Raw genomic sequence first — 12,310 nt, forward strand, 5'->3', positions numbered from 1 at the left:
CCAAAGTGGTATGAACCAAGGATGCTTTTCTCTTTATTACTTTGAGTTCTGTATTATAAGGTCGGTTTTCTGAGGAAGCAATTTTCACGTCGATGCACTATTTATCCTATCCTTAACAATAATAACAAATGACTGGTGTCAATATGACGAGCATGACCGCTGCCAGGAAAGGTGATCTGACATCTGAAGAGAAAGTGATGCTACAGGTAGCTGCTGCAGGTACTGGAAATCACTAGTTGTAATTTATTTATTTTCACTTTTTTTTTTTTTTTTTTTAAGAATTTAGTACTTTTATTCAGCAAAACACATTGATCAAAAGTGACACAGTAAACAAATTCATCACAAAAGATTTCTATTTCAAATTAATGCTGTTTTAAAACTTTCTATTAATAAATGAATCCTAAAAGGTTTCCACAAATATATTAGACAGCACAAATGTTTTCAACAATGATAATAATATGTTTCTTGAGAAGCAACTGATTTCTGAAGGATCATGTGACACTGAACACTGGTAATGGCTGCTGAAAGCTTTGCTTCACAAGAAAAAAAACAAAAAAACATTTTACTATATATTCAAATAGAAAACAGATATTTTAAATTGTAATAATATTTCAAAATATTTCTGTGTTTACTGCATTTTTGATCTAAAAAATGTAGGCTTGCTAAATGGGAGAGACTTCTTTCAAACCTTAACATAATCTTACATGCCCCAGTATAAACAGTGCCTGTTTCATATTATACAGACTTTGATATTAAATGTAAGATTTGTTCACATAGTCCACTTTATCTATAAACTAACCAGCATAATGAAACTTTCTGTTTATCTTAGAACAGTATTTTACTGAATCCTTGCATAATTTGAAAAAGGTAGATAATAAAAATACCCTCAGTATACTTTAAGTGTCTTTATACAAAATACAGTTGGGTGTGTATCCAAGGGAATACGATGGTGGATCATCATGAGTTGTCCATGATCCTACTGTTTAGTTTTTAAACTCTAGACTGTGTTTTCTTAAAAGGTGATGTGCAAGAGGCCACCCAGCTGCTCAGCAATCCAAATGTGTGTGTTAACTGTCTGGATGAGGTAAGAACATAAAGATGATGTATATGGGTAGTAATTTACAGGCCATTTAAGCTCCAATTATGGCTCATTGGGGTTCACCAAGCTGTAACACAACAAAACATAAAATCAGACATAGGGCTACTGGCCAAACACAACCCATACTTATTGCTACGTTTATTAATGTTTATGCTGTTTTTCTGTAGCCTGACAACATAGTCGCAGGCTTTACACTGTAAATAATGGTATTATTTAATTGTTTTCTGACGATCAGCGCTTATGTAAACAAGTGCAGTGGCTGGTGGGCTGGTGAAGTGACAGCATATGTTCCACATTGTTATTCAGGCATATGGCGGAGACTCTTGAGTGGCGGATGTGGTCCTTAAAGAGGTGTGATAATGAAGACATGCCACTAGATGTAACCTACAGAGTACTTGAGGTCCTTTTGGGGCCAGAATGATTAGAAACAGAAGCTGATAAGTGTATACCACCTGTCAAAATCAGATGTGCAGCTTGTTCGCTGTGCCACCAACGCAGTCTTTCGACTTTTCTCTCTTTCGAAAGATTATGACTCACCCAGCTCATGTCACTCTCAACAAGTGCCAGTGTTTTGTCAGAATCTCCATCCTCCAGACACATTTCCTAGATTTTCACAATTTGTGAGGGGACTGAACAAGGCTAAGTGTCATTTGCTTTTGAGTCATGCAGATGAAAAGACATTTCTGAAGTATTTTCCTTCTTGTCGTTTTAGTATGGCATGACCCCTCTCATGCATGCGGCCTATAAAGGTAAAGCAGACATGTGCAGACTGCTGCTGCAGCACGGAGCTGATGTCAACTGTAATGAGCATGAGTATGGTTATACTGCCCTCATGTTCGCTGGCCTCTCAGGTAAACTCATGTCGATATACTCTACCAAGTTTCATTTTATCTAACATTTAGCTTCACTAAGTTACCTTTTCAAAAGGTACACCTTTGTATCTTATTTACCCCTAAAAGGTTTGTATTAGTACCTTAAATACACATATTATTAGCTAAAGTGTACATATTTTAGTACCTTTTGAAAGAGCAATGCTTCAGTAACAGCTTTTGCAAGGCCATTTATGAATGAATTTCATAGGATGACCTTGCATTGGGTTGCACAATTAGCACAGTCATGAAAAAAAACACAAATTGGACAGAAAAGTGTGTAAAAATTGAATAATATCATCAAACATATTGTAAAATGCATTTACATGTATTGGTGATTTTTCATCAACTGTTCATAAAATAACAATAAAATGATCCAGTTTTAAAGCAATAAAGGCATAGTTTTTAGAAGTCTCCTAAGATCAACAAGATTGCATTCATTTGATCAAAAATACAGTAATATTGTGAAATAATTATTACAATTTAAAGTATATATTTTTTTAATACATATTAAAATGTAATTTATTCCTGTGATGGCAAAGCTGAATTTTCAGCATCATTACTCCAGTCTTCAGTGTCACTTGAGCATTCAGAAATTATTCTAATATGTTGATTTGCTGCTCAAGAAACATTTCTTATTATTATCAATGACTACATTACATGTGTATCAATGATGTGATTATTTCCAATTATCAGTGTAAGGAATTAATCACAGTAATATGTTTACGTATCTGTTTATTGCGATTACAATCTGTATATGCCACATATTGTACTATGATTATGAGGTTAATCACATCAATTTGATTGAAGTATTGTGTTTACATGAGAAAAGTTTAATCGCAATATTGCCTAAATCTCATTATAATCAATGTTGCAAACAGTTCAAATCTATGATCCTTTTTTTAGAATTCTTTGATAAATAGAAAGTTCAAACGAACAGCATTTATATGAGAAGAAATATTGTAACTTTATAACAATTTAATGCATTTATTGAACAGTATTGTATATAGTGTAGATAATCTGAAAATGACATCTAAAGTTTTCCCAGCTCATCTAATCTAAATAATCCCACAGGTAATGCAGAAATAACAGAGATGATCTTAGATGCTGGAGCAGAGACAGATCTGGTCAACTCCGTGGGACGGACTGCTGCTCAGATGGCTGCCTTTGTGGGTGAGTGATTCATACGCATACTTAATACTTACTAATGAATAAATAATCTTAATCTTTCTGCCCTGTGCAGGTCAGCATGACTGTGTGACAGTGATCAACAATTACTTTTCTCGTGCGAGGCTGGAATACTACACCAGACCCCAGGGCTCAGAGATTGAACCTAAACTACCCCCCAGACTAGCAGGACCCCTACACAAAATCATCATGACTACTAACCTCAATCCTGTCAAGGTAAGAACTGCCAAGTGAGTTTCTATAACTCAAATTTTAAGCAGCAGTAAAGCACCATGCTCACACAAACCAGACAATGTGAGTGAAACACAGTAACCTATGCTTTTATAACATGGACCCATAAGAATACCATACAAGGTCACATGACTGGAGGAAGCATCAGTTTGCACTAACCAACACCCCCCCCCCCCCCCCCGCTTTTATTCCATCTAAATATATCCTTGTGATATTACAGAGCAACAACATGGCCTGCATTTCAACACAGGCTTGGACTTCTGTTATAAATCTGTTATACTGATAAACAACCTTCATTGCATAACATATGAAAAATGGAATGACATTTGCATGTGACATTGCATTGAAATACATAAATAACACCGCCTTGCATAATATTTGCTGAGTGAAATCCAGTACTTGTTTCGTACTAATTTTGGGGTGCTGATTCCAAAAATAGTGCCAAAAAACAGTCAAACTTTCTCACAAAATATGACACAGTTTGTAGAATTTTTCAGTTCTTTCTGGTCCTCGAATCTGATTGGCTGAGAGGAGTGCAATATTCTAGTGATAACAGAACTCTAACCGTTCACCATTTGTATCACTCTGCTTGTGGTATGTCTCACAGCGGGTTTTGTGGCGGATGCCCAGATCCACTATAATTTTATAAATAATACTGTTTTTGTGTCACGGAATGTAGTTTTAAGAGTTTTTTAGGTGAAGATGTACTTCAAATGCGCGGTTTGTTAATTAAGATACCTATTATCTATTTGAAAATTTGCTTCTGATGCTGTTAGGATTTTACTACATCCAAACAGCAGCAGAAAAATTAGTTTTGTGTTCAAAAAACTTAAAGTAAAGTAAAGTTCTTTGACAATGGAGTATGTGTTTGGCAGTTGACTTTTTTTATTTTTTTGAAAAATCTTCATTCTTATTTTGTGAAAACAATTGTATGTGATGAGAGGTTTTAGTGATATTTTTTAAATTCAGCGTCATCAAAATAGGTAATGTTAGGCTTTTTTGGCAAATCAGCAGAAATGTATTTTCCAAATGCAGGCCTGTGAGTGTCAAATCAAAGGTGTGTGTTAGTAATTTAGCACACAGTTGCTCTAGTAGAGACTTGCGTGTGTGCTTTGTGGCAGATCTCGGATGGCATCTATGTGCGCTATCTCAGCTGTCTCACATCCAGTGATATCTGATGAGTAAGGTGTCTCAGCGCCATACTCAGCAGGGATCAGTTTAACAGAATCATGTAGCATGAGAACATGTTTCCTCCATGAAACTTGCATTGTAAGTAAGGCTAGTGTCTCTCTGACACTATCTCACTTCTCATATTCTGGGGCACATTTTTCCATCATGTGTTTTCAGATGGTGATGCTGGTGAAGCAGGACCCCTTATTGGTGGATGTGGTTGCCCTGGAGAAGTGCTACCATGTGATGGATCTGCTCTGCGAGCAGTGCGTGAAACAGCAGGACATGAAAGAGGTTCTGGCCATGAAGATGCACTACATCAGCTGCGTTCTGCAGAAGTGTCTGGCCTTCTTGCAGGAACGTGATGACAACCTGGATGCCCTGTTGAAGAGGTGACATCATCATTACGGTCCTTCCATCTTAGACAGTTTTGCGAATGGAGTCACAAAAACATATATTTTTTCTTCTGCCCAAGCCTTCTGAAAGGAAGAGATGGTGATGGCTTCCCTCAGTACCAAGATAAATTCATTCGTGATTGTATCCGGAAGTTTCCCTATTGTGAGGCAACCCTGCTGCAACAGCTGGTCCGAAGTATAGCACAAATGGAAATTGTCAGTACATTTTTAAACATATAAAACGGACACCTTATAATTTTAAACAAAGTTTACAGGGTCATATGATGTGGAATTATTTTAAATAATACTTATTTAAATCATTTTTAATATTTAATAGGTAATATTAAATAATAATCACTATTTCACAAGTTAACTTTAAGTTAAATATTACTGTTTATTACTGTTTTACACTACATTTGGCCTTTCTATTTATCAAAGAAACGTGTTTCTTCAAACCATATTAAGCTGCACAACTGTTTTCAACATTTTTAAGAATAAAAATGTGTAGACATTTTATTTCACAACCTCTCTCTTGTTTCCAGGGGAACGACCCCACAGCCTTCTCGGTTCTGACCCAGGCACTGACAGGACAGATGGTGCTTATGGACACAGAGTACTGTGCTACATGTGGAGAGAAGGGTGCTGACAAGAAGTGCTCCTTCTGTAAAATGGTATAATGTGTTTCCTCTTTTCCTTAAGTAATCATGACTTGCCATCAGCATTCATTCAATTAATATTGACATTTTTGATCATTTTTCTAGCCAAACTTACAAATGTTGTTAATGTGATTTATTTTATAGTTAATCACACATAGTGACCATCTGCAAAGTATAGCCAGATTTTGTCAGAAATGCAAGAAAATTAAAATGAAAAGATATCTAACTTCAAAACTGAATTTAAAGTGCACTGTTGAGTTATATTATACAAAGATGATTGTTTTGTATTCTTAAGTAAGCTCTCTTGTCATTATGTTGGAGTTTCACATGTTGCTGAAACACTCTGTTTTCCCATAATACTCTGATCTCTTTGCAGGTGGTCTACTGTGGGCCGACGTGTCAGAGGCTGCACTGGTTCACCCATAAGAGGCAGTGCAAAACTCCTGTCCCACAGAGAGGCAACCGCCAACCCAAACAGAGAGAAATCTCTAGCAATGGTAAAGTGTTAGCATATTAGCACATCAGTGGTTAGATAAGAAATGCTTGATTTGCTTGAGTTAGATCTTACTGGATCTTACCAGTGTATTTGGTCATCATGACACTGAAGGACTATAAGGACTGATGATAAAATGTTTTTTTTTCACAGAAGCTTTGTTCTTGTCATTTTATGATACGTTATAAGAGTTTTAGAAGTGATGTATGAAGCTTATTTCATTTGTGTGTTTTCTGTTTCCTATCAGTTGCTGACAATGATGTAGTGAACACCGCCAGCTCCATGCTGGCTCTGTGTCTGGGGCTGTCAAAGTGTGCACTTCAGAACGGTCCCTCTGAAGACCACAGTGAAACCTCTGAAGATCCTCCTTGTGCTGGAAAGGACTGAGGAACAGAACGATATTGGCTCTTGTTTCTTTGGTCAGGTGAAGTCCGCTGGGCATCCAGTTCAACCTCAGTGTGCTGTGCTGTGATTGGTGCTCTGCATTTTATAGGAAACAGTAAACTATGATACTGAAGTGTTGGATTTTATACGTATTCTAAGCTGTGTAAGTACCACACAGAAGACAAGACATGTAGAGCACATGACAAACTGCTAACCAAAAGACTTCCTATTTTGACTGTGGGCAACTGTTTGATACTCCAGAGACAGAAAGAAAAACTTTGAGGATTTTCTCTACCACTTTAAAGGAATTATTCACCCAAAAAATGAAAATCTGCTAAAAATGTGTTCACCCTTAGGTCATCTTCGATGTAGATGAGTTTGTTTCTTCGTCTGAACAGATTTCGAGAAATTTTAGCATTACATCATTTGCTTACCGATGGATCCTCTACAGTGAATGGGTGCCGTCAGAATGACTCCAAACAGTTGATAAAAACATCACAATAATTCAAAAGTAATCCACCTTGTGAAGCGAGAAGCAGTGTGTCCATCATTAAGACGTTTTAAAATCATTGTTTCCAGTGAAAAAGTCATCTCATCTGAATCAGGGGAGAAATATACACAGATCAAGCATTGTTTACAAGTGAAAACAGTCCAAAAGAGTACAAAAAAAATATGTTGGTGGATTTTGGATGGAGTTATTCACTGGGATGGGCTTCACTGGATTATTATAGATTTAGAAGTGACAGTTAAAGTAAAAAAAAAAACATCTTAATGATGGATTTGTTTTTTTGCAAACATGCAGCATTTCGCTTCACAAGATGTTACCTGATGGACTGTAGTCATGTGGATTACTTGTAGATAATTGTGATGTTTTTATCAGCTGTTTGTCATTCTGACGGCACCCATTCACTGCAGAGGATCCACTGGTGAGCAAGTGATGCAAAGTAAATTTCTCCAATGAAGAAACAAACTCATCTACATCTTGCTTGACCTGAGGCTGAGTAAATATTCAACAAATTTTCATCTTTGGGTGAATTATTCCTTTATGTGCTTTTGTTTAAGTTTTACCTTTTTCAACCTTAGTGTTTCTATTTTTGCTTGTTTCATAACATAGTATTTTAAATCTGCTTTTTGCTTCTCACATAATTTGCTTTTAAAGTAGAACCTCTAAAAGAGTTCATGTTGAAGGCTTAATTTTATCTAAACTTTTTTTTTTCTTGACTAAATAAAGAAATTGATGTAATACATACATTTTAATTCAGTAGTTTTCCGCTAGAGGGCAGCGTCCATCCTCTGAAGATCAAGTGTGATCTTAAATCTTAAACTTCTGAGAATGAGTAGCATACATGCTTTACTTGATCAGAATCACAGTGTTTATTACAAACATAAATCACTTTCAGGTGAAATTTTGATCTCAATAATGATCACCTAATGAAATAGGCACCTGATGATGTTTATTTAAAATTCAAAGTTTAAAAAAAGATATACATTTTTAAATGAATATGCATCATTATCATAATCATCAATCAATATATACCAATACATTCTCAAAAAATGTTTGGAAAATATCCAGTTTAAGCTGGAGTGTGGTAACTGCATTATACAGTGAGTTTTGAGAGAGCAGGGATCTCCTCTGTGGACTTTCCCACACTTGGTTCTGTTGCACACATCCTAAGGCACTCGCTCAGAATTCTATAGACGGCTCTGTCTGTTCCTGAGCGCTTTGTTCCCAGTCTCCACATCCCCTCATCCCAAGGGACTATCTCACCCTGTGGGCTAAACGAGGATCTATTTAGCACACGGTTGTCATGTCGCATGTCAATATACCTATAACTCAGTGCCGTAACCTCTCTGTTTCCCCTGAGATTCATCCCTCTCCTATCTCCATCTATGAGCATGTCACGGTCATTACAGGTGCATGAAAGGACTATCTCAAATATCCGGTTTTCAGATGCAGAAATTAGCGAATGCCGCATCGTATGACTTTGATATTTCTCTTTCAAGCCCTGAGGTTGCATATTCAGTGATCCCCAATAAACCCCCCTTTACCAATATGACTAACAGTGCTTTTTAGGTAACAAGAGATCATTTTGACAGCAGTGGCTTTTGAAATACAATTTAAAAAAAAATAAAAATCAGCACAATATTAAAGTGTTTTTTTCGTCCAAATCAAAGAAGTGTACCTGGGAGCAAGCGGAATGAATTAATCGTAAATGCCTGAGGAGTGAGTGAAACTAGACTCTTTTTTGGGGGAGCCACACATTTTCGGTGGAAGAAAGCAAGCATTGGGCTTTTGTGTTTCCTCCATGTCGTTTGTGTTATGCACATTCATTTGGTGAGCTCATCGGAGGCACCTGTTTGGATAATTTTGGGGTAAAATAATCCAGGGCTATCCCATTTCATAGGTTTTGTCATGCATGCCTGTACCTAGAGTTCAATGCATCAGGTTCACCTGTAGAGGATCTAAATACGCTTGAAAACTCATTCACACCTGAGAGCGCAACATCCTCAGCACAGTGTCTCTCTGTTTGAGAATGTTACAATGCAGAGTTTGCTCACATATCAACTGAGCTACAATAGGTGTTTCCTACTTAAGATAAGCAATACAATAATAGTGAAAGTTTGTTTGCATTAGTAAAAAAATAAAATAGCATGCTGCTAATTCTTTATTTAAAAAAATTGAGAATAAAACAAATCCAACAGCAAAATATGAAAATTCAACAAAATGTAATTCAAGAATCCATCCAAACATTCTCCAACCTGATTGTCCTCTGTAGGGCCATGGGAATATAAGAAAATATTATTTAAAATTATTGAGACAAAAAAAAAAAAAAAAAAAAAAAAATATATATATATATATATATATATATATATAATTATGGTCAAATTAAATATATTAATAATAAATAAATATGACTTCATATTATATGATTATGTTAGAATGAAAGTAACATTTGAAAGTCAGGCAGACTGAATCGAGTAAAATTAGAAACTATACATTTTTCACAGCAAGTGCGTTTTGGTATCTAGTGTTTCTTCTATTAATGTTGCAGTTTTACACAAAATGAAATTTATAAACGTATTTTTATTGGTTTTCATAATCATATAAATAGGCCATTACGTACATATAAATAGGCTATTACGGATAATAAATGTAATCGTCTGGATACAATATATTTATAATGTTTTTTGTCAGATTTCATGTCGTGTTTCTGCAACGATTAGCTCACATCAGTATAATTTTCCATGTGGATGGTGCAGAATACTTTAGCTGTAGGTGGGCGTGTACTACATCGTGAGGACACGCCCATTTCCAGCACACTTCATCATTCCACTCACTGCTGCTGTTCTGGAATTGGGCGGCTATATAAACATGGATGAGAAACAGGTAGGTATAATCATTCTCTGAGTTTTCAAAGAGACACTGAACCGAACTCTTTTGCAATGCCCCTCAACACATGCGAATACCAGCTGCTGTTTCTGCTCTGCTTTCTGATAAAAAGCTGTCATGCTTTCAAAAATGATGACACTGAAGATTTGTATGGGCACATGGTCGCACCGTCTCACCAGACTCCAAATAATGCCTCTTTAAATCGAGCGCGCAACGGAGGAAGACGAACAGAGAGCCGTGACCAAACCGGTACGTGTTTACCTTTAAGTATTTACTCATGCGTTTATCGTACTTTTGTAGGGTTCATAATCATATCTTTAATAATATTACACGATTCAAATCTTGATCCCCGATATTTTTAAAATCATGAGCTGATGTATATTTTTATAACTAAGTGATATTGCATTAGAGGTTGTGTTATTTTCAACTAGTCAGAAGATCTATGCAACACCATGCAACCTGCCTGAACATCTATCTATCTATCTATCTATCTATCTATCTATCTATCTATCTATCTATCTATCTATCTATCTATCTATCTATCTATCTATCTATCTATCTATCTGTTCATGTCTGTTTAACCTTAAAACTTAAAGCCTTTAAAACTGATTTAAACTTTCAGGCTATTGTATTACTGTAGAAGTTACTTAAAGTGTAATGTATCATATAATTCCTTCTCCATTCACTGATTTTTAAAGCATGCAATTTTCTTTTGCAGAGCAGCACCAGGTCGGTTGCAGGGAGCTGAGGTCCACTAAATACATATCTGACGGCCAGTGCACCAGCCTGAATCCTGTCAAGGAGTTAGTGTGTGCTGGAGAATGTCTACCCACCCACCTGCTGCCCAACTGGATCGGTGGAGGTCACTACTGGAGCAGACGGGATGCCCAGGAGTGGCGCTGCGTCACCGAACGCACACGCATCCAGCGCATTAAACTCCAGTGCCAGGACGGCAGCACACGCACCTACAAGATCACCGCAGTCACATCCTGCACCTGCAAGAGATACACGCGCCAAAACAACGACTCCTCTCATGCACCTCAGAGTCCCTCAAAGGATCATCCGCTGCAGAACCCCAAGAAGAAAAAAAGCAAAATTAAAAACTCAAAGCTTAACTCTAAAAATGAATAAATATTAGAGCCTCTGGTTTGTTGAGGATGAGCCATACTTGTGCAGATTTAACCAATACAGCCTTGCGCACGGAAGGAAAGTGACTTTGAGATAAATGACTCTGACTTGGACTGAAACAAGATGTACAGCTGTTTTCTTTATATTTTCAGATGTGGATTCTTTTATGACTGTATGTGTGAGAGTATATGCACTTTTTGAGTGTAATATGGTAATGTTTTTTTATAAATAACCTAATTACATGAAGCAATTATACTATTTCAAATGACAGACGGAAGTTATAGGATAGTTCACACCAAAATGAAAATATGTAATAATAATGTCATTATTTACTCACCCTCAATTTAATCCAAGCCTGTATGAGTTTCTTTTTCTGGTGAACTCAAAAAGAAGAATGTTGGGAAACATACAGTTGCTGGTAGCCATTGATTTCCATAGTATGGAAAAAAATACTATGGAAGCCAATGGCTACCGTCAACTGTTTGGTTACTAACATTCTTCAACATATCTTCTTTTGTGTTCAACAGAAGAAAAAGGAACAGCTTAAGGGTGATTAAATAACACAATTTTCATTTTGGGTGAACTATTCCTTTAAAAACTGACTCATTACTACAGCTATGTAAATATTTGCATTTCATATGTAGTCGTTTTTTAATAGAATTATATCCATATATTTTTATAGAATTGTTTTATGAAAATTTCAAGTTGATATTTACACAGTTGAATACCCATTTATACAATAAATTAAGTAGTTTACTTATGCTGGTTTGTATTTTGTGCACTGAGTCCACTGACTGTAGCTAAAGGCAAGGTTGTAGAATTTCACGGACTGACAGAAACTATGTAACAAATGAGGAATTAGTTCAAGAGCAAGTTCTTTCTCACTGTGTTCGTAACTCTACGCTGCATTGTTGTGAAGGGCTGCCCTCACCTGCAGGCACATCAGCTACTTTTTGGCAGCAACATGTTAAAGCTGCTTCATTGTATCCCATATCTTTTCACTCTGCCATTCTGAAAGTCGTGTTGCCATGCCTGAGGTTATATTCCCAATTTATGAATCAGATTCCTTGTGTTATGAATCCAGGAATCCAGAGGAAGGTGACACTGCACAGATTACACTGCAAGTCACTGGAAGATGAGATACTTTGTGGATCCTGTAGAAACAGCAATAAAAGAAAGTGTGAAGCAAACTTTGGGCAATCAAGAAAATGCTTTCCAGTTTTGTAAGCGAGATGCATCAGAAGGTCAGCAAACGGACTATGGGCGGTCCTGGGTGTGCTGTCTGAGATAAAATGAGGTTGAGAAA

General features: G+C 36.5%; 2 protein-coding genes across 2 annotated transcripts; both read left to right on the forward strand.

Annotated features, from left to right (window-relative positions):
• Positions 1-143: 143 nt before the first annotated feature.
• On the forward strand, positions 144-6,488 carry LOC306847029 (ankyrin repeat and MYND domain-containing protein 2-like; the record flags this gene model as incomplete). Its single annotated transcript, XM_079380762.1, has 10 exons — positions 144-219; positions 1,020-1,084; positions 1,812-1,950; positions 3,043-3,141; positions 3,212-3,372; positions 4,735-4,949; positions 5,033-5,168; positions 5,495-5,623; positions 5,985-6,105; positions 6,349-6,488. 10 exons carry the CDS (start codon positions 144-146, stop codon positions 6,486-6,488), a joined length of 1,281 nt encoding a protein of 426 aa, XP_079236888.1.
• Positions 6,489-9,910: 3,422 nt separating this feature from the next.
• On the forward strand, positions 9,911-11,492 carry LOC306847110 (sclerostin domain-containing protein 1-like). The gene is made up of 2 exons (XM_079380893.1): positions 9,911-10,125; positions 10,595-11,492. The coding sequence occupies exons 1-2, from the start codon at positions 9,930-9,932 to the stop codon at positions 11,005-11,007; spliced, it is 609 nt and encodes a 202-aa protein (XP_079237019.1). The 5' UTR covers positions 9,911-9,929; the 3' UTR covers positions 11,008-11,492.
• Positions 11,493-12,310: the final 818 nt, after the last annotated feature.

This window comes from Barbus barbus, assembly GCF_936440315.1.
Source record: "Barbus barbus genome assembly, chromosome: 27".
Classification (NCBI taxonomy): domain Eukaryota; kingdom Metazoa; phylum Chordata; class Actinopteri; order Cypriniformes; family Cyprinidae; genus Barbus; species Barbus barbus.